General features: G+C 45.3%; 1 protein-coding gene and 1 non-coding gene across 3 annotated transcripts in view; one reads left to right on the forward strand and one right to left on the reverse strand.

The window, feature by feature from the left end:
- The window catches only part of UBE3C (ubiquitin protein ligase E3C), a 76150-nt gene that overhangs the window by 33801 nt on the left and 22572 nt on the right, over positions 1-19777 (forward strand). For both annotated transcript variants that reach the window (XM_066385636.1, XM_066385638.1), the window contains exons 14-18: positions 7616-7720; positions 9234-9321; positions 9601-9698; positions 11088-11220; positions 13744-13991. In XM_066385636.1, coding sequence (XP_066241733.1) covers positions 7616-7720; positions 9234-9321; positions 9601-9698; positions 11088-11220; positions 13744-13991 — 672 coding nt within the window. The remainder of the gene's footprint in view (positions 1-7615; positions 7721-9233; positions 9322-9600; positions 9699-11087; positions 11221-13743; positions 13992-19777) is intronic.
- Positions 10661-10767, reverse strand: LOC136407257 (U6 spliceosomal RNA). The gene has a single exon (XR_010751814.1). It is a non-coding gene; the product is annotated as a U6 spliceosomal RNA (small nuclear RNA).

Raw genomic sequence — 19777 nt, forward strand, 5'->3', positions numbered from 1 at the left:
CAGTCTGGATGCATCATTGACTTTATAATTTTTGCAGATTGGTGTAATATATGTTTGCACAACTTATTTTAATTACCTATCTCTATATTCTTAAGTAAACTTTGAAGGTCACATGTTGAGCCCTTACTATATACTTTCTTAAAGACGGACAATTCTGCAAATTTTCTAAGTTAAAAGTAAGCTCCCCCCCCATTTAAAACCTGTAATTCTTATGTAAACTTTTTCAGGGTATGTGTATTATGGTAGCATATGTGTTTTTCTTTTAAGTATTTAATTAAGCTCTGAAATCTTTGTTGATAAAACTTTTCATTATGTAGATATCAGGTATTGTGTACAGTGTCAGGTAATTTCATTATTTTATAGCACCTATTCAGAATTTAATAATTCTCATATAACAGGCTTATCTTTTGGACCTAGAAATCTCTGAATTTAATAATGCTATATATTTCCCCCCCTCTGGTTCTATTTTATTTTGCTTATAATTAAACATTAAATAGAAATTCCATAGTGAATTTTTTTTTTTTTGCTTCAAAATGACTCATTAACACTTTTTATCAGGGATTGAGAGATTTATTTGAGAATGAGGGTGGAAATTTACTTTTTTTGGTAAAGGATTTTAGGTTTGAAATTGCAATGTTATAAAGACGTTTCTAATTTAGAGCACTATTGTTTGAAGGCAGAGTTTTTGAACAGGATTTCTGTTCTTTGGGGAAAAAATTTATACTATTAATTGCACTGAGGCCTAAAAATTAAAAGACATCAAGGCTTTTTGAGTAGAAAAGGGTTCAGCTGCTGTTAGTTCTTCTGGAAAAGGTGACCCATAACAGGAAACCTGGGACGGTTCCCGCAGCAGCTCCTGTGCTCCACGTAGTGACACTGAGGAAGACACTGTGCTTCTCTTGTGTTACTGACGAGGTCGCACGGGTAGTGGGTGGAAAGAACCATAATAAATGGTTAGCATAATTATACATTGCAGAAGCAACCCAGACTAAAAGCATTTTGCCAGTGATTTTCTGCCTCCCATTGATCTGACGGGACTGCAGTGATGCAACCTGACTCAACTACCGACTTCTCTCGTCTTCAGTCCCACATGGGTCCTCTCAGACTAATTTCTGGGAGAGGCTGCTGGCTGGTCACAGAACAGAATTTTAAGTGGAGAGAGTCATCCTTCTTTGTCCTGTGGGAATTGAGGTCAGCTTCTGAAGCCCGCATTGACACTGCTAAACCAGTTTATGCATTGATCACATTTATAAAGTCCACCTGACGTGTCCTCTGTAGCTCTGATTGCTTCAGCCCGTGTGCTCTCCTGGGCAACACGTGTGTGGGTGTGGCTCCCCCCCCCCCAGGAGGCATGTGGGCGGGAGGGGCTCATGCCCTGCTGACCACACCTGTCTGGACACAGGAGACACAGGGTCAGTCACTGTCTTGCTGGTTGGTTAGCATCTTTCTTTTTCAAAAAGACTTCTTAAAATGTTAAAAATCAAGACCACAGGCCCTGGCCGGTTGGCTCAGTAGTAGAGCGTCGGCCTGGTGTGCGGAAGTCCCGGGTTCGATTCCCAGCCAGGGCACACAGGAGAAGCACCCATCTGCTTCTCCACCCCTCCCCCTCTCCTTCCTCTCTGTCTCTCTCTTCCCCTCCCGCAGCGAGGCTCCATTGGAACAAAGATGGCCCGGGCGCTGGGGATGGCTCCTTGGCCTCTGCCCCAGGCGCTAGAGTGGCTCTGGTCGCGACAGCGCGACGCCCCGGAGGGGCAGAGCATCGCCCCCTGGTGGGCAGAGCGTTGCCCCCTGTTGGGCGTGCCGGGTGGATCCCGGTCGGGCGCATGCGGGAGTCTGTCTGACTGTCTCTCCCTGTTTCCAGCTTCGGAAAAATACAAAAAAAAAATCAAGACCACAGCAGACCCTAACTGTACCCCTACAATTACACGCAACATGCCACCATCCCGTCTGTTAAGTGAGGGGTCAGAGCCATGGCCTTTATCCCGGTGGAGCTGTGCCATGTCTTTCCTGTCTTTTAGGGGTTCTCTTTGCTTGTTTTGACTATGAGATAAACTGGAAATGTGCTGGAGGACACTGCTATCTTTAAAAACACCCACTTTTATCCACCAGTGACGCAATGGATAAAGCATCAGACTGGGATGCGGAGAACCCAGGTTTGAGACCCCGAGGTCACCAGCTTGAGCGCAGGCTCATCTGGTTTGAGCAAAATGCTCACCAGCTTGGACCCAAGGTCACTGGCTCGAGCAAGGGGTTACTCGGTCTGCTGAAGGCCCGCAGTCAAGGTACATATGAGAAAGCAATCAATGAATAACTAAGGTGTCGCAACGAAAAACTGGTGATTGATGCTTCTCATCTCTCTCTGTTCCTGTTTGTCCCTATCTATCCCTCTGTCTGACTCTTTGTCTCTGTAAAAAAAAAACCACCCACTTTTAGCAAAGGAGACTGAGGGCTGGGTGAACTCTGATACAGCCTTCTGACAGCAGCAGTCCATGTCACACGCTTTATGACTTACAGGTTAGGGTGTCATCACTGTCATCCTCTAAATTCCTGCAGCCTTGGCCCTGGCCGGTTGGCTCAGCGGTAGAGCGTCGGCCTGGCGTGCAGGAGTGCCGGGTTCGATTCTCAGCCAGGGCACACAGGAGAAGCGCCCATCTGCTTCTCCATGCCTCCCCCTCTCCTTCCTCTCTGTCTCTCTCTTCCCCTCCTGCAGCCGAGGCTCCATTGGAGCAAAGATGGCCCGGGCGCTGGGGATGGCTCTGTGGCCTCTGCCTCAGGCGCTAGAATGGCTCTGGATGCAACAGAGTGACGCCCCAGAGGGGCAGAACATCGCCCCCTGGTAGGCGTGCCGGGTGGATCTCGGTCGGGCACATGCGGGAGTCTGTCTGACTGCCTCCCCGTTTCCAGCTTTGGAAAAATGAAAAAAAATTAAAAAAATTTTTAAAAATAAATTAAAAAAATACCTGCAGCCTTGACCCCAGGAACATTGGCTGCGCCCTGTGCTGAGGTCATAACTGCGCCTGAGCTGAGTCCCTGCTGTTTTGTGTTGTTATACAGTGGACATGGCAAACACCAGCTCGTTACAGTGAGATAAAGCCGAGCTAGGAGACAGGTGCCGTGGGGCTCCCAGGTAGTCATGCTACATGTTTGATCAACTCCGTGGAAACCGTATGCTGGTCCTGTGGTTCTGTTCTCACGGCACGGGCTTTTTCAGTATCTCTCATACTTCATTTCATTGTGAAACAGATTTTTAAAAATATCTCATTTAATGTATATGTACCATATTATACATTTGCTGCACTTGAGTACCTGTACATTATGTGCTGTATTCTATACTTTGTATTGAATTTTTTTTTTTTTTTGTATTTTTCTGAAGCTGGAAACAGGGAGAGACAGTCAGACAGACTCCCGCATGCGCCCGACCGGGATCTACCTGGCACGCCCAACAGGGGGCGACGCTCTGCCCCTCCGGGGCGTCGCTCTGTCGCGACCAGAGCCACTCTAGCACCTGGGGCAGAGGCCAAGGAGCCATCCCCAGCGCCCGGGCCATCTTTGCTCCAATGGAGCCTCGCTGCGGGAGGGGAAGAGAGAGACAGAGAGGAAGGAGAGGGGGAGGGGTGGAGAAGCAGATGGGCGCTTCTCCTGTGTGCCCTGGCCGGGAATCAAACCCAGGACTTCTGCACGCCAGGCCGACACTCTACCACTGAGCCAACCGGCCAGGGCTGTATTGAATTTTTTTAAAGATTTTATTTATTGATTATATAGAGAGGGGAGAGAGAGAGAGAAAGGGCTTGAGGAACAGGAAGCATCAAGTTATTAGCAGTTGCTTCTTGTATGTGCCTTGACCAGGCAAGCCTGGGGTTTTGAACCAGCAACCTCAGCGTTCCAGATCAACGCTTTAACCACTGTGCCACCATAGGTCAGGCTATACTTTGTTGAATTTCGTCAAGCATTACCTAAGGAGTTTGATTTTACTTACCATATTTTACATATCATATTTTAGGTAAAAAGAGATTATTGTTTTATATTATCATAGAACTTCCAGTTTACTCTCAAAATGTAGACTAGATGTTTTAGTTGCATTAATATAACTAAACACCAGTGATCTTCATTCAGAAATACCATACTCTGACAGCAGTAGCCTTAAGCCACATGCACGCGCGCGCGCACGCGCACACACACACACACACACACACACACACACACACACACACACACTCAGTAGGTGAAGTAATGTATATAGTATTAAAGAAGACTTCCCAGGGTCATTAATTACACAGGGTCCTGTGAATCAGTGCCTGTTCATTTAGAATTTGTCACCTGGGCAGTTGTCGGGGTGGGGTGTGGTTCTTGTGAGCAGTGCCACAGCGATCAGACATCCGCCTTGAAAGAACCCGGGATGGGACAGGACACGTCTGGTCAGCACAGTGCTGTGGCGTGTCTGCCGTGTTGCTGTGCTGGCTCCTTCCCTGTTCACTTGTTGGCCTCTGGTTCACTCTGTGTCCCCAGCTCTCTGGTTCTGAAGCCTAACTGTATCTGCAGGTCTTTTAGGAAATAGTTAAAAACAGTTATTAACTGGCAACATCTCAAATAAATGAGATCACAGCTGGTGGCAGTGGTCCTGCGTGGGAGTCTGTGACCTAGGTCCTGTTTACACCTTAAGTCTCCAGTTTCTTTAGTGGGCCTATCTGTGCCAGAAAATGGGGTGGAATTAACTGAACCAGAGCTGTCTCTGATCTCCACATTGGCCATCTTTTGATCCAATTTAAAATTGTTACTCCAACCTGACCAGGTGGTGGCACAGTGGATAGAAAGCATTGGCCTGGGATGCTGAGGACCCAGGTTTGAAACCCTGAGGTTGCTGGCTTGAGCATGGGCTCACCAGCTTGAGCATGGAGTGCCAGCTTGACTCCATGGTTGCTGGCCTGAAGCCCAAGGTCGCTGGCTTGAGCAAGGGTTCACTGGCTCTGCTGGAGCCCCCGGGTCAAGGCACATATGAAAAAGCAATCAATGAACAACTAAGGAGCTGCAACAAAGAATTGATGCTTCTCATCTCTCTCCCTTCCTGTCTGTCTGTCTCTCCCTACCCCCCACTCTCTCAAAAAATAATGTTATTCTGGTTTTTCTTACCTTTTACAGTCTTTAGTCAGTTTCTGTAAATTTTAGTGACCGTCTCCATAAACTTTGCTGTTTTGGTATGAAATAGTCATATGGCAGTTGAGTTTGTAATACTGAAAATGAATACAGGGAAAAGGACTGTAGAGGTGTTTTGACATCATAAAAGGGACTCAGTTAATTTTCATGGTTTCTTAAAATTTATATTTTTCTGTAAAACTTAGAAGAAAAATAGTTTAAATGAAGAAGGTAATGTTCTCCGTTGAATTTAAAATAAGGAATTTGCCTGACCAGGCGGTGGCGCAGTGGATAGAGCGTCGGACTGGAATACGAAGGTTCAAGACCCCGAGGTCGCCAGCTTGAGCGCGGGCTCATCTGGTTTGAACAGAGCTCACCAGCTTGGACCCAAGGTCACTGGCTCGAGCAAGGGGTTATTTGGTCTGCTGAAGGCCCGTGGTCAAGGCACATATGAGAAAGCAATCAATGAACAACTAAAGGTGTCGCAACAAAAAACTGATGATTGATGCTTCTCATCTCTCTCCATTGCTGTCTGTCTGTCCCTATCTATCCCACTCTCTCTCTCTGTCTCTGTAAATAAAAAATAAAAAATAAAAAAGGAATTCGACATTTCTAAAAATGTATTGCCAGATTTACCAGATAAAGTACGTATCACCTAGTTAAATTTTGAACTTCAGATAACAAGTGCTTTTTTATTTTTATTTATTTATTTTGCCAAAGAGGGAAGAAGGGGAGACAGAGAGAGAGGGACAGACAGGAAGAGAGAGAGATGAGAAGCATCAACTCATATTTGTAGCACCTTAGTTGTTCATTGTTTTTTTGTATGTGCCTTGATGGGGGGGTGTTCCAGCTAAGCCATCGACCTTTGGGCTCAAGTCAGTAACCATGGGATCATGTTTGTGATCCCATGCTCAAGCTGGAGACCTTGAGGTTTTAAACCTGGGTCCTCAGCATCCCAGGTCAACATTCTATCCACTGTGCCACCACCTGGTCAGGCAATTGTGGGATTAAAGGGAAATCTCTTTTAACAATTGAGATTATGCAGTCTTACTTGTCTGGTGCATGTATTTGGAAATTTATCACATTACCCTAATTTTACCATTCCTATCCAAATTATATTTTATTCTAATTCCTTATCCAAATTAGCTTTTACTTAATCAGAAGCAGAGTGTACACATGCCTGGCTAAGTTTTTTAGAAACACCATCAAGAGTCTTCACTTCAACAACATAATAGTTGTATGATCAGGTCCTGATGTTAAAGGTTTAAAAATTTGAATTTATAATTTTATGTTGCTTTATCTTTTCCATCTAATACAGAACTTCAGGTCTTTTTAAATAGACAGTGCTGTTAGATCTTATTGATCATATGTTATAAAACTCACAGTTAGTATTGACTCCCAGGTCAGTCCTCTAGCACCTACTAGGTTTCCAGTAGGTAGCAGGGTTCTGTTCTTAGGAAGCTTGGTTCCCAGCGGAGTGGAACAGACGCTCCCTGGAAACAGTGACCAGGGACTGAGCTGGAATCATGAGGAGTATACTGTCTGGAGTGTGGGCAGGGGGCGGCCTTCATGAAAAAAGGGAGACTGAGTGTGTGTGGGGCTGCCATGGAAAGAGACCTAACTCCAGGCTTAGGTCGGGAAACAGTGAAATTGTTCTTCTTTTTGGAATGTGAGAATGCGTCTTTTTCCTCCAGCACGCTGGATATTGTGTTTTTCAGAAGACGAGAAAGGCTGTTTTTACCTTGGGGAAAATGTTAATGAAATTGCTGTACTTGGAGAGATGTCTTTCATTGTTGCCCAAGTGAGCTGGTGACATTGCCAAGTTTATATTTCAAAGCTTCATTCCTGCCTCCTCTGTAGTTTTTGAAAATCAGCCCTTGCACATGCTTGTGTTTAATTTCTTTCTCTTTGTTAGCAGATAACTGACAACTTTGTACCACAACACATTCTTATGGTCACAGAATGAGATCCTTTCTGTAAACTGATCTGGTAACCTCGACCAGGTCTTTTTTTTTTTGTTTTTTTCTGAAGTTGGAAATGGGGAGGCAGTCAGACAGACTGCTCCCGACCGGGATCCACCCGGCATGCCCACCAGGAGGCAATGCTCCGCCCATCTGGGACGTTGCTCTGTTGCAACCAGAGCCATTCTAGCACCTGAGGCAGAGGCCATGGAGCGGTCCTCAGTGCCTGGGCCAACTTTGCTCCAATGGAGCCTCGGCTGCGGGAAGGGAAGAGAGAGACAGAGAGGAAGGAGAGGGGGAGGGGTGGAGAAACAGATGGGCACTTCTCCTGTGTGCCCTGGCCGGGAATCAAACCCGGGACTCCTGCACGCCAGGCTGATGCTCTACCACTGAGCCAACCGGCCAGGGCCTCGACCAGGTCTTGATGTCCAAAGCCCACACACTCTTGGGTTGTCCTTTTGACTTCCGACTGGGAGCAGTTTCTGGGCATGTTTGTGTAACATGCTCCTCCTCTTCCTCCTCAGGTCATCACCAATCTGGTGAAGATGTTGAAGTCCAGGGACACAAGGAGAAACTTCTGTCCCCCCAATCACTGGCTGTCAGAGCAAGAAGACATCAGAGCAGATAAGGTGCTAATGATAGACATTTTTTAATAGTTTTCCTTAGACATAGATTTTCAGTTTTTATCCTGGGGGAATAAATAATGAGTCCTTTGTCGTTATTTAATTTGTTACTTATTATGTAACTAAGTAGTAACAGTAACTTTTTAATTTTAACTCTTAGGTCACATGATAAATATTTGGCAATTTCATTGACTAAAAGATGCACACTGAGTTTATTGATTTTTACTTTTTTATTTTTATTTTTTAATGAGAGAGAGAGAAAAAGAGAGGAAGGGAGAGAGATGAGAAGCATCAACTCTTCATTGGGTCACTTTAGTTGTTCATTGATTTCTTCTCATCCGTGCCTTGACCAGGGGGCTCCAGCCGAGCCAGTGACCTCGGAATTTTGAACCTGGGACCTTTAACCACAAGTGTATTAAACCTCGATGATTCTTTGTTGGGGCTAAAGAAGATTTCTGTTTTTATCTGTATCAGTATAGATAAAATACTTAAAAGAAATGGAGGTTATCTTTGAATTTAAAGGAATAGACGAATTTGATTATTACTAACATTTACATCTAAAGTAATTCAATAACATATTTTTAAAAGTTAACTTTAACAAAGGACACAAGATGTTTTCATTTTCGTCAGAAAAAGGCATGACTACATTCATATCAGCATCTTGGAGATGGGGGCAGAGAATAGGGGTATAAGAGATACAAGGGTTATCACCAAAACATTAAAGAAAATGGTGTTTTGGAACAGTTTCAGAAGTATTACTGTGTCTGCACGAAATTAAATTACGCACATGGCTTCTAGCTCTACCCACTGGCCAAACTGAGACAGCACGACAGGTCCTGTGCCAGTGACCCCGGCCAGTGCCCAGGGTAGGCCTCTCCACAACCTTCCCACCCAGCAGAAACAGTTGTTTTCACAGTGGTTTGTCCCGGTCTGGGGAAGACCCAGGCAAGACGAGTGTGGAGCACTTTGTCGCTGGAGGGATGGGAGGTTCCAGTCCGCGAAAGAGTGAACCACCCTGATGTTGTGTGAAGGTTATAGATCTAGTGATGTCAGTCGAATCACTTATGCTCAGGATGATTTCTCCTTAGTGTTCCCTGAAATAATTCTCATATTTTCACTGGTCTCCAAATGTAAAAAGGTTGAAAACCACTGATTTAAGAGACAGACTACTACCAACCTTATTTGGATACTGCAAAATTCACACAAATTAATTTTTTAGACAATTACAAGAAAGTATTTGGTAATAGTAAGAAATTTTTAACTTTCTAAGTGTGATGTGTTTGCTTTGTGAAGCAGCCATGTTAATGGTGGTTGCTGTGTCCTGATCTTATACGTCAGTCAATGGAACAGTCAGGGTTTTCGAGAACAGTCACACAGTGAGCCTGAGAGGGCATGGTCAGGTCACCCAGAAAGGATGTGGTGTCAGAAAGGCTAAACGTAAACCTCCATCAGCTTGCGTGGGAACGGAGAGCATGGACCAGCGCATGGGCAATACTGAGCAGGGCTGCTGGTCCCGCAGGTCACCCAGCTGTACGTGCCGGCTGCCAGACACGTGTGGAGGTTCCGGCGGATGGGGAGAATCGGCCCCCTGCAGTCCACCCTGGACGGTGAGCTCTCTCTAACCTCGGGTCGATGGGAGGTCATTCACAGACCGTGGAACTCATCTCTTCCATGGGCTGTTGTGTGGTTTTTGATGACCATGCCACAAACTACCCTGAGCTCCTTGGTAGCCCAGCCCCAACCCGCCCCGGGCAGCTGCGGTTTGTGTTAGTCCCTCAGCTTTGCCCTTTCTGGAATGTCTTCAGGTTGAACCAGACAGTGCGTGTCCTTGGGAGTCTGGAAAGGAAAGTGCACATACCTAACGAAGGTTTGCAAATGTGTTGCAGTGGGTTTGGAGTCGCCACCACTGTCTGTGTCTGAGGAGCGACAGCTCGCCATCCTGACAGAACTGCCCTTCGTAGTTCCGTTCGAGGAGCGGGTGAAGGTACGCCTGTTTCTCCCAGAGGGATGGCGGGTGTTTCTTTCAGTGGGAGCAATGACATGTGCTTCTGTCTAGTAAATTTTGCATTGTTTTTGAAAATGCAGATATTTTGAGAAGATGCTTCTGTACATTGAGCTAAAGATACTTAATACTTCATTAAAAAACTAGTACTTTATAAAAAAAAAGATGAAAAAATAAAATAAAATAAAATAAAAAAAAGATGGACAGGCACCTTCATTTTTTGCCTGATGATTTTGACTAATCTACACAACTTTGTTTACATGTTATCTGTTTCCAAGTATAATTTAAAATGTTTTGTTTGTACTAACCAACTTAGCAAATCTCTATGAACCACTAGGGCCTATATTGGTAATGACTTCAGGAGGGCACATTATTTTTACAAGATAAACACGAGAATGCGTTTTTTCTAAAGCTATTAGTGCTTTTTCATGAGAACACTTAGCGGGCACACATGGTTGTGCGTAATTCCCAAGATCCCTCTGCTGGAGTTTTAGCATCAGAAATCATAATGAACTTGATCTCTATGGAGACAGTCTTACTGATACTAACGCGTAGCTATACAAAGCTGTTTTCTTCTTCCCTCTCCAACCTGGGCTTTTATGAAGGGTTTACAAAAGAAAAACCTCAAAGTACACCATAGCAGGGGTCCCCAAACTATGGCCCACAGGTCGCATGTAGCCCCCTGAGGCCATTTATCCGGCCCCCGCCGCACTTCTGGAAGGGGCACCCTTTCATTGGTGGTCAGTGAGAGTAGCATATTGACCATCTCATTAGCCAAAAGCAGGCTGAAATTCTGGTCAGCTTGTTGATTTAAATTTACTTGTTCTTTATTTTAAATATTGTATTTGTTCCCGTTTTGTTTTTTTACTTTAAAATAAGATATGTGCAGTGTGCATAGGGATTTGTTTATAGTTTTTGTTTGTTTGTTTGTTTTTTATTTTAAAAAAAATATGGAACGCTTCACAAATTTGCGTGTCATCCTTGCGCAGGGGCCATGCTAATCTTCTCTGTATCGTTCCAATTTTAGTATATGTGCTGCCGAAGCGAGCACTGTTTATAGTTTTTTTTATAGTCCGACCCTCCAACGATCTGAGGGACAGTGAACTGGCCCCCTGTGTAAAAAGTTTGGGGACTCCTGCACTGTAGGATGAGATTTTTTAAAAGTTGTAAAATGGGAAAAGGAGCAGAAATGCTGCATAAATATTACACATTTATAGATAAAGCATAAAATCAATATTTAATACCCTGGCCTTTAGGATTTATGGAGATACAAACATTAGAATTTATTTAGCAGTTTTTCTTTTGGTTGCTTATGTTTATAATGAAAATTTTTGTGTGTGTGTCAGATAACCTTACAATTTTTCCTGTTAGATCTTTCAGAGGTTGATTTATGCAGATAAGCAGGAAGTTCAAGGAGAGGGTCCATTTCTGGACGGAATTAATGTCACAATAAGAAGAAATTATATCTATGAAGATGCTTATGACAAGCTTTCCCCAGAAAATGGTATGCATTATCCTCTCTGCTTTGTTTGGCAGGGGAAGGCTGGGGAATTATTTTACAAAAAAAGGTAATCATTTAAAAAAATTAGTGTCTGTCATCTTGTTATGTAATGACTTTTTGAAACTGAAATGTAGCAGTTCAAGTTTGGGATATGTGTGTTATCAAGTAGGATTCCTAAGATTGACACATAATTATTGCAACATAATCCTTTCACATATTGCATTTTTTAAGGCAAGAAAACCCACCCCCCCGCCTGACCTGTGGTGGCGCAGTGAATAAAGCGTCGACCTGGAAATGCTGAGGTCGCCGGTTTGAAACCCTGGGCTTGCCTGGTCAAGGCACATATGGGAGTTGATGCTTCCAGCTCCTCCCCCCTTCTCTCTCTCTGTCTCTCTCTCTCCTCTCTAAAAATGAATAAATTTAAAAAAAAAAGAAAACCCACCCCCTGCACTCCCAAATGTCTGTCTACACTGAGTGAGACACCTGTCATTCTAACAGTGCAGGTGAGCAGCCGGTTACAGGCTGCATTTTGTATATTCTTATGTGTGTATGTAAATGCTCTACCTCGTGAGCTAAATTAAGTGTACTAAAGCTAACACCGTTGCAACCTACATTTCTCCATAAAAAGGTAGTGTGCTTTGATGCAAGTCCTGTCAGAAAAAGAAATTACATTGTAGCCATAATTTGGACAGCATTTAGAGGTCAGTGACACGTTTTGTGTTACATTAGTGTTTGACACCCAGTGTTAAAAGTTTTATTAACTTATGTATTAATAATTTTAACTTAAGAATGTAGAATCCATGACGTTGCATTGAATCAATGTTAAATCAATGCAGGAGATTAAGAGGGAAAACTTGGCAGGGCCCGGGCCACAGGGGTAGGGGGTGATTGGCGGTTGTCAAATGTGTCAGATGGGAGAGAGCACCCCTTTGTCAGAGGGGGCAGTGGGGTTTTCTGCTAGGGAAGCAAAACCTCTTGTTTGGGGGTTTTGTTTTCTTAAAGAGCTAATCCTGTTGTCCTGTGGGAGGAAGGCGGTCATCCCTGATCCCCGTGAGTCTGCCCAGGTTTTGTGTGTATGTTCTCTGTCTTTACATGACTTGGCTCTCTCGTGACTCAGTTCACGGGTGAGGGCTCGCCGTCTGGATGGAATCCTGTCCTTTGTTCAGCACATAACTGGTGCTTAGCAGATGTTTGTGATGCTGTGATTGAACCTGAGAGAGCAGACGCAGTGGCCTGTGTTGAGAGTGGAGCTGAGTGTGGTGGATGTGGGCAGGCTCTGTGAGAGGCAGGACTTGACCCAGGATGCAGGAACAGGAGACAGGCTGTAGGTGAGGCTACAGCAACAGCTGGATGGCCTGGCCAGCTGCATCCACACTGGTAGACTGGGGCCCCTGCAGGTACCAGCAAGCGTGAGCGCGGCCGCCCAAATCAGGACTTGTGCTGACCACGAGTGTAGCTTTAAAACGCTCTCATGTAGGTGATCTTTTAAGACCTTACTGCCCAATTATAACAAACCCCAGATTCCCTAGTGTGTCCTTAAGCTTAAAAATTATTCAAAAGGTGATCCTAGTCCAACTCCGTAAGTACAGACTGATGATTGCGTTGAGTTTAAAGGATTTGGAAAATTCTTCTCAGCGGATGTATAATCTGTGTTCTAATGCTTTAAATATTTATAAATGTCTTCTAATCTTGTTAGACATTTTAAACCATGTGTTAGAATTGGTATTTTGCTAGGCAAATTAGCAAAATTAAATGGTCCCTTTGAATGTTGAGTTTACTTACAGGAAATGGGCTTGAAGTGCTGACTGCTCCCTTACACACAGTCAGTATGCTGGTCCCCTATGTCCTCTCGTCACAGAGCAGACCCATCCTGTATGGGTGTCGATTTTCTCAGAGTAGCTCTCTAGTGTGGGTGTCAGCCCTGTTGACCCGGAAGGTTACCCAGAGGAGCTCATAAGTGCAGTGACTTCCCTTTGTCATTGGGCACATGGTCTGGGCATTGTCCACATGGAGAACCGGGGAAGGGACATTTTCTCTGGACAGCCGTAGAGTTGTGATGGCCACAGAGAGCTCTTGACATCCTTTATTGTGGTGACAGTGACTGGGGCAGGGGCTGACCTATGCTGGTCTCCTCCTGAGAGCTTCCCTCACCGGTGTTTTTGAGTGCTTTTTCTTTTAACGGATAGGTGTCTAATCTTGTCCATAGAAACAGTACAGGATCCCTAGGTGTCTGGGTCTTGCTCTGAAAAAGTCCCTGTGCTGCTGTGTTCTGCTCTGTGCAGACTCTCAGCTCCAGCCTGAGTGCAGTCACTGTTTCTTCTAAACCCCCCCACCCCATGCTGCAGCCCCGTCTTTATGTGTGGATGCGGAGGGTCTTCCTCCTCCGGTGTCGGCCTAGGGACACGATCAGCCCTCACCGTCTCACTGGTTTGCTTCTGAGCCTGGCATTCAGGTATCTGCTCCCTCCCCGCAGCTCACCGTACTGCTTTCTTCTAAAACTTTGTCCCTTCTCCCTTCTCCCCCCAGAGCCTGACCTGAAGAAGCGCATCCGCGTCCACCTGCTCAACGCACATGGCCTGGACGAGGCCGGCATAGATGGCGGTGGCATCTTCAGGGAGTTTCTCAATGAGCTGCTGAAGTCGGGCTTCAACCCCAACCAGGGCTTCTTCAAGACAACGAATGAGGGGCTTCTGTACCCCAACCCCGCTGCTCAGATGCTTGTGGGAGACTCCTTTGCCAGGCATTACTACTTCCTGGGCAGGATGCTTGGAAAGGTAATGACGTCGCAGGGCGTGGTCTCTGGCCACAGAGGCTGACGCGGTGTGTCTGCAGGCTGCCAGCCATTTCAGTGAGGAGCTCGTCAGAGTCGCTGAAGTTATTTTGATGAACCTAAAGAGTGCTTTCTGCTTGACTACTGCAGCTCATGTGTGTAGTTGATGTACCCAGCACTTAACATACTAAAATGTTACTGGGATAGTGTGGAGAACATGGGAGACGTACTGTGATTGTGTTCATAGATGTCTGGCTGTAGTTGTCCACCAACAGAGGTGTGGACTGTCCATAGGTGTCTGCTCACAGCTGCTCTTGTTGCTAACTAGGGTTAAAAGTGATTCTTTTGCCCCTGGATGGGTGGTTAAGTGGATAAAGCATCATCCCAACACACCAAGGTCACGGGTTCGATCCCTGGTCACACACAAGAAGCAGTCAGTGAGTGGAACAACAAGCTGATGCTTCTCCCTCTCCTTCCCTTTCTCTCTCTTTCTCTCAGATCAACGGGGAAAATTTTTTTAAGTGATTCTTTTCAGGTTCTATATAATTTAAAGTGCTGAGAGATGGAAAACCATGTTATGCAGTATGGTTGTCACATATGTTGTCTGTAGATTCTGTGGAAATTAGCCACTTGAGGATGGTACTTGGGTCATGCTCTAGTAGCCAGAATGCTACACCTCCAACCATCTGTAGAAATGCAGCTTACTCGTTATTTTAAATGGAAGGAAAATCTTTACGTAACCTAGTGGAAACTTCCTATTTAATGTTGAAACTTGCAGAACACTCCCATCCATTAAAGTCAAAGCAAGCAAGGCTACCCTTTGATGCCAACTCCGCCATCACTGAGCTGGATGGTCCTCGTCTGTCTTGGCCTGTTCAGGCTGCTGTAGCAAACACAGCAGACCGGGGGCCTGCAGACAACAGACACTCATATCTCACAGTCACTGAGCGTGCATGTCCGAGAGGAGGGTGCCACTTGGTGACGTCTGCTGGGGCCACTTCCTGGCACTCTTGCCATGTGCTCTTGTGGTGGAAGGGGCTCTCTGGGGCCTCTTTCACAGGGTATGGGTGCCATTCCTGAGGTGCGTGGTGACCAGCCCTGGTGCCCTTGTGGCACGCTGTTTTCGCTGCCCGGTTAAGATCTTTGCCTGTGGAGCGAATTGTGCTCTTTGTAACTAAAAAAAAAAAACACACACAGCTGTTTTTTTGTTTTTGTTGTTGTTTTTGTTTTTTTTTTCCACACACAGCTGTTTTGAAATATAATTCATGTTTCATAAAATTCAGCCTTTTAAAGAGTGCGGTTCAGTGCTGTTGAATATATTCACTGAGGTGTGCAGCCATCACCACTGTCTAATTCAGAAGTTTTGTCCCCCCAGAAAGAAGCCCTGTACTCATGAGCAGCCACCCCTTCTTCTGCCCCAGCCCCACGGCCCTCAGCCACCATGAATCTGCTCTAGTCACAAAGACTTCTGCCTTGGGAATCTTTGAAGCACTTTGTCGATTCAGCTCTTCCATTTGGAGCTGACCCAGTCTGGGTTCATTTTTGTGAATGCTGTGGGGGTTCTGGATTCTTTTGCATGTGGACACCCACTTGTCCCAACACCACTGGTTGAGAATCAGTGAGTGGTAAGTGGGAGGTTTCTTTCCGAACTTTGTGCCCCTCGTTGATGTCTGTGTCCTTTGTTGATCTCTGCGTCCCTGACACCAGTGCTTACCATTCTGATCACTGTAGGCCTGCAGTGAGTGTGTGTGTATGTGTGTGTTGTTAGTGACAGAGGGTGACGAACTGCAGCCTAGCAAAACAGGGTAGTGGGAGGGCCTCAGTTTGACCTGGAGACAGACACTGCCTTCCCCTGGATGCCTTCGAGATGCACTGTCGTGGACCTGGTGACCATTACTCTACAGAGTCCAGTGCTGCTGCTGCTCTCGTGTTGCTTCTAAGTGTCCCTCAGTTTTAGAGACAGCTCCAGCCTAACCTCACCGCTGTCACCATGGGCTCTGTCAGGCCATGGGCACCTGTCACTTCACTGAGTTCCAACGTCAGCCTGGCGTCAGATTCTGTCGCACAGTTTCCAGCGGTTATTTCCTCCCTTGACTCCACGTGAAGCCGCCACCTCTCCTCCTAGAGCAGTCTGCTGGCCGCCGGCCGGCTCTCTGGTCAGCCCTTACGGCTCCTTCATCTGCCCGCGAGGACACGCGCTCCACAGTGCCCTGCCAAGACACCTGTGACATGTGATGTGCCATAGTACTTTCTGTTAAAACAAGCCTCAGGCCTGACCAGGCGGTGGCACAGTGGATAGAGCGTTGGACTGGGATGCGGAGGACCCAGGTTCGAGACCCTGAGGTCGCCAGCTTGAGCGCGAGTTCATCTGGTTTGAGCAAAGCTCACCAGCTTGGACCCAAGGTCGCTGGATCCAACAAGAGGTTACTCGGTCTGCTGAAGGCCCCCGGTCAAGGCACATATGAGAAAGCAATCAATGAACAACTAAGGTGTAGCAACGAAAAACTGATGATTGATGCTTCTCATCTCTCTTCGTTCCTGTCTGTCTGTCCCTACCTATCCCTCTCTCTGTTAAAAAAACAAAAACAAAAAACAAGCCCCAGGACCTGCCAAGTTAATAATAATGGAAATAAATTTAAAGTAGTGATGAAGGTGAGCTTTGGTTTTGTTAGACTGGCCTGAAACACTTCCTCACCACACGGGTTCTCACACTGTGCAGCAGCAGGCAGCAGACAGAACCCTTCTAGCTCCCCAAATCCAACCTCAGGAAAATGTCCAATATTGGCGATGCTAGAGACACAAGATGGCCCAGGTTCACCAGAGTTCGGGTTAGCTTCTTTGATGTGGAGTGGCCAGGACTGACACCTCTCTTAACTAATGGGTAGCTGGTGAAGGCATTGCCTCGGGGTGCCATAGACTCGGGGGATGGCGGACGCCTCACTCTCTTCTGCTTGGAGTGTGTCTCTCTTTAAACTGGATTGCAGGCAGGGGAACTTGGGGTCTAAGCATTTCTTCCAAGGATGGCGTTTCTGTAAATTCTCATTGCTCAGTGAAGATATTTCAAATAATGATCGGTTTAGAGAAAACCAGTAACCAAACGGCAATCATTTGAAGATGCTAATATTAACCTACAGTATTTAAGACCTGCATAATTTTCTGCGTGGAAATCCCTGAAGGATGACTAGCTCCTAACATGTCTCTGGTTATTACTTGATCACAAATGGTTAAACTTAGTACCAGCGCTTTGGAGATCATTGGATCTGAGTGAGTGTGGTAGTACGGCACTAATAGTGTTGTGTCTGAACACTAAATCTTTAAGGGAAGAAATTATATATTGATGGACTATGGTATTTATTGGGTCATAATGTATTTAAATTTTCCCTAATGCATATGTTAGTGATTGTTTACTGTGATGGAGTGCAGAGAGGTCCTCGGGAGCGGTCCTGCCCGGGAAGAGCTGCTTCATGGCACTGGTCACTCCTCAATTAGGGGTTCCATTAGCAGATGATTCCTGCCTGTGCTGCAGCGGGATTGCATTTATCGCCTATAAATCAGGCCTGGGCAGGGGGTAAATAAACAGCTCACAGATGTGGTAATGTCATCTTGAACTTTTTTTCCTACCGACAGAAGCACCTGGGTCCATTTAAGCCAGTTAAGTTCAGAATATTTATTGAAGGAAATCTTTTATCCTATTTGAATTCTACTTGAAAATGGCTCTTCCCCCCGCCCCTTGCTTCAGAATATTGATTTAATTGGAACAGAATGCTTATAAATCAGATTATTTGATAAAATCTTGGTCATGTAGTTCAAGTTTTTAATTAGCAGATTGTGAAACATCAGTATAAGTTTATAATTCTGTGTTTGAGTAGAATTCAATGTGCCCTTAGGTATCGGAGAGTGTGGTTAGCAGTTTATCCAGAGATTTTTGAGAGTTGGGAAAATTTATTGGGTGTCATTAGAGTCCTTTTATAAAGTGTTCACTGAATTTGCCACGGCTCTGAAACTGTAGATAGTGGTGGGTATTAGTAATTTACCTTGGTTCTTAAATGCCAGGCTGTCTCTTTCATCACATCCTGTTTGTACTCCCAGACTCATTAAGGGTCATTGAGATTGGGCCTCTTCATCTGATTGTCATCAAACTAAGTGCTGTGATCTCCAGAGTTAATAGGTCTTTTCCCTTGGATTTTAAACACAGCATCAGCAGGTCTTCGATCATTCTGTGCTCAGTGCAGCCTGCCTTGGTGTCGGCAGGTTCACACGCATGCCCACTGAGCACCCCTGTCAGGACCGTCCCTCGGAGCATGCTCTTGTTGACCTTCAACTCTCTTTGGAAGCAGAAAGGTCAGAGAGCGTTATTTACAAATGATTACTTTATTTGAACCTTAGCCCTTTCTGGACAATCGTGCCTGTGTTTATAGCATACTAACAATTATGTTTATGTTGTTGTACATGAAAAACAGTATTCAGGCCCTGCCGAGGAGCTCAGTTGGTTAAAGCATCATCCCAATACACCAAGGTTGTGGGTTTGATCCCCGGTCAGGGCACATGCAAGAATCAACCAATGAACCTGACCTCTGGTGGCACAGTGGATAAAGCATTGACCTGGAACATTGAGGTCGCCGGTTTGAAACCCTGGGTTTGCCTGATTAAGGCACATATGAGAGTTGATGCTTCCTGTTCCTCCCCCCTTCTCTCTTTCTTTCTCCTCTCTCTAAAATGGGGGAAAAAATCAACAAATGAATGCATAAATAAATGAAACAGCAAATCAATGTTTCTTGCTCTCTCCTTCCCTCCCTTGCACTCACTTTCCCTCCTTCCTGTCTCTCTCTAAAATCAATAAATAAGTTTTAAAATTTTATAAACAAAGCAATCGCAGTCTGACATGTGGTGGCACAGTGGCTAAAGCATTCAGCCTGGACCACTGAGGTCGCCAGTTCAAACCCCGGGCTTCCTGGTCAAGGCACATGCGAGAAGCAACTACTACAAGTTGATGCTTTCTGCTCCTCCCCCCTTTCTCTCTATCTTCTCTCTAAAAATCAACAAATAAAATCTTAAAGTAAAAACAAAGCAATCTCAGATCTGGAGATTAATTTTGGGGGGCAGTCAAGGTCATAGTTTTCTATATAAGTTTATTTTATTTCTTCAAAATTAAACTTGCTCCCTAGCCCAGATAGCTCAGTTGGTTAGAGCATCATCCCGAAGTGCAGAAGTTGCTGGTTCAGTCCCTCATCAGCGTACATACAGAAACAGGTTGATGTTCCTGTCTCTCTTCTTTTTCCCTTCTCTCACCAAAATCAATCAATAAAAATTTTAAAATAATAAAATAGAAAGCAAAATTATACTTGCTCCCTGGGCAGATAGCTCAGTTGGTTGGAGCATTGTCCCGATACACCAATGTTGTGGGTTTGATCCCCATCAGGGCACATACAAGAATCAACCAATGACTGTGTAAATAAGTGGAACAACAAATCGATATTTGTCTTTCTCCTTATCTCTCCCCCCACACCTCTTTCTCTAAATTTTAAGCCTGGCCTGGGGGTGGTGCAGAGGATTAAGCATCAACCTGGAATGCTGAGGTCACTGGTTCAAGACCCTGGGCTTGCCCAGTCAAGGCACATATGAGAAGCAGTATGCAACCAATGAACTGAAGTGAAGCAACTATGAGTGGATATTTCTCGGTACCCCCACCCCCATAAAATCAATAACATCTTTAATTTTTTTTTTTAATTTTTTCATTGATTAGAGAGAGAGAGAGAAGCATCAATTTGTTGCTGCACTTAGTTCCATTTA

This window comes from Saccopteryx leptura, chromosome 5 (assembly GCF_036850995.1).
Source record: "Saccopteryx leptura isolate mSacLep1 chromosome 5, mSacLep1_pri_phased_curated, whole genome shotgun sequence".
NCBI lineage: Eukaryota > Metazoa > Chordata > Mammalia > Chiroptera > Emballonuridae > Saccopteryx > Saccopteryx leptura.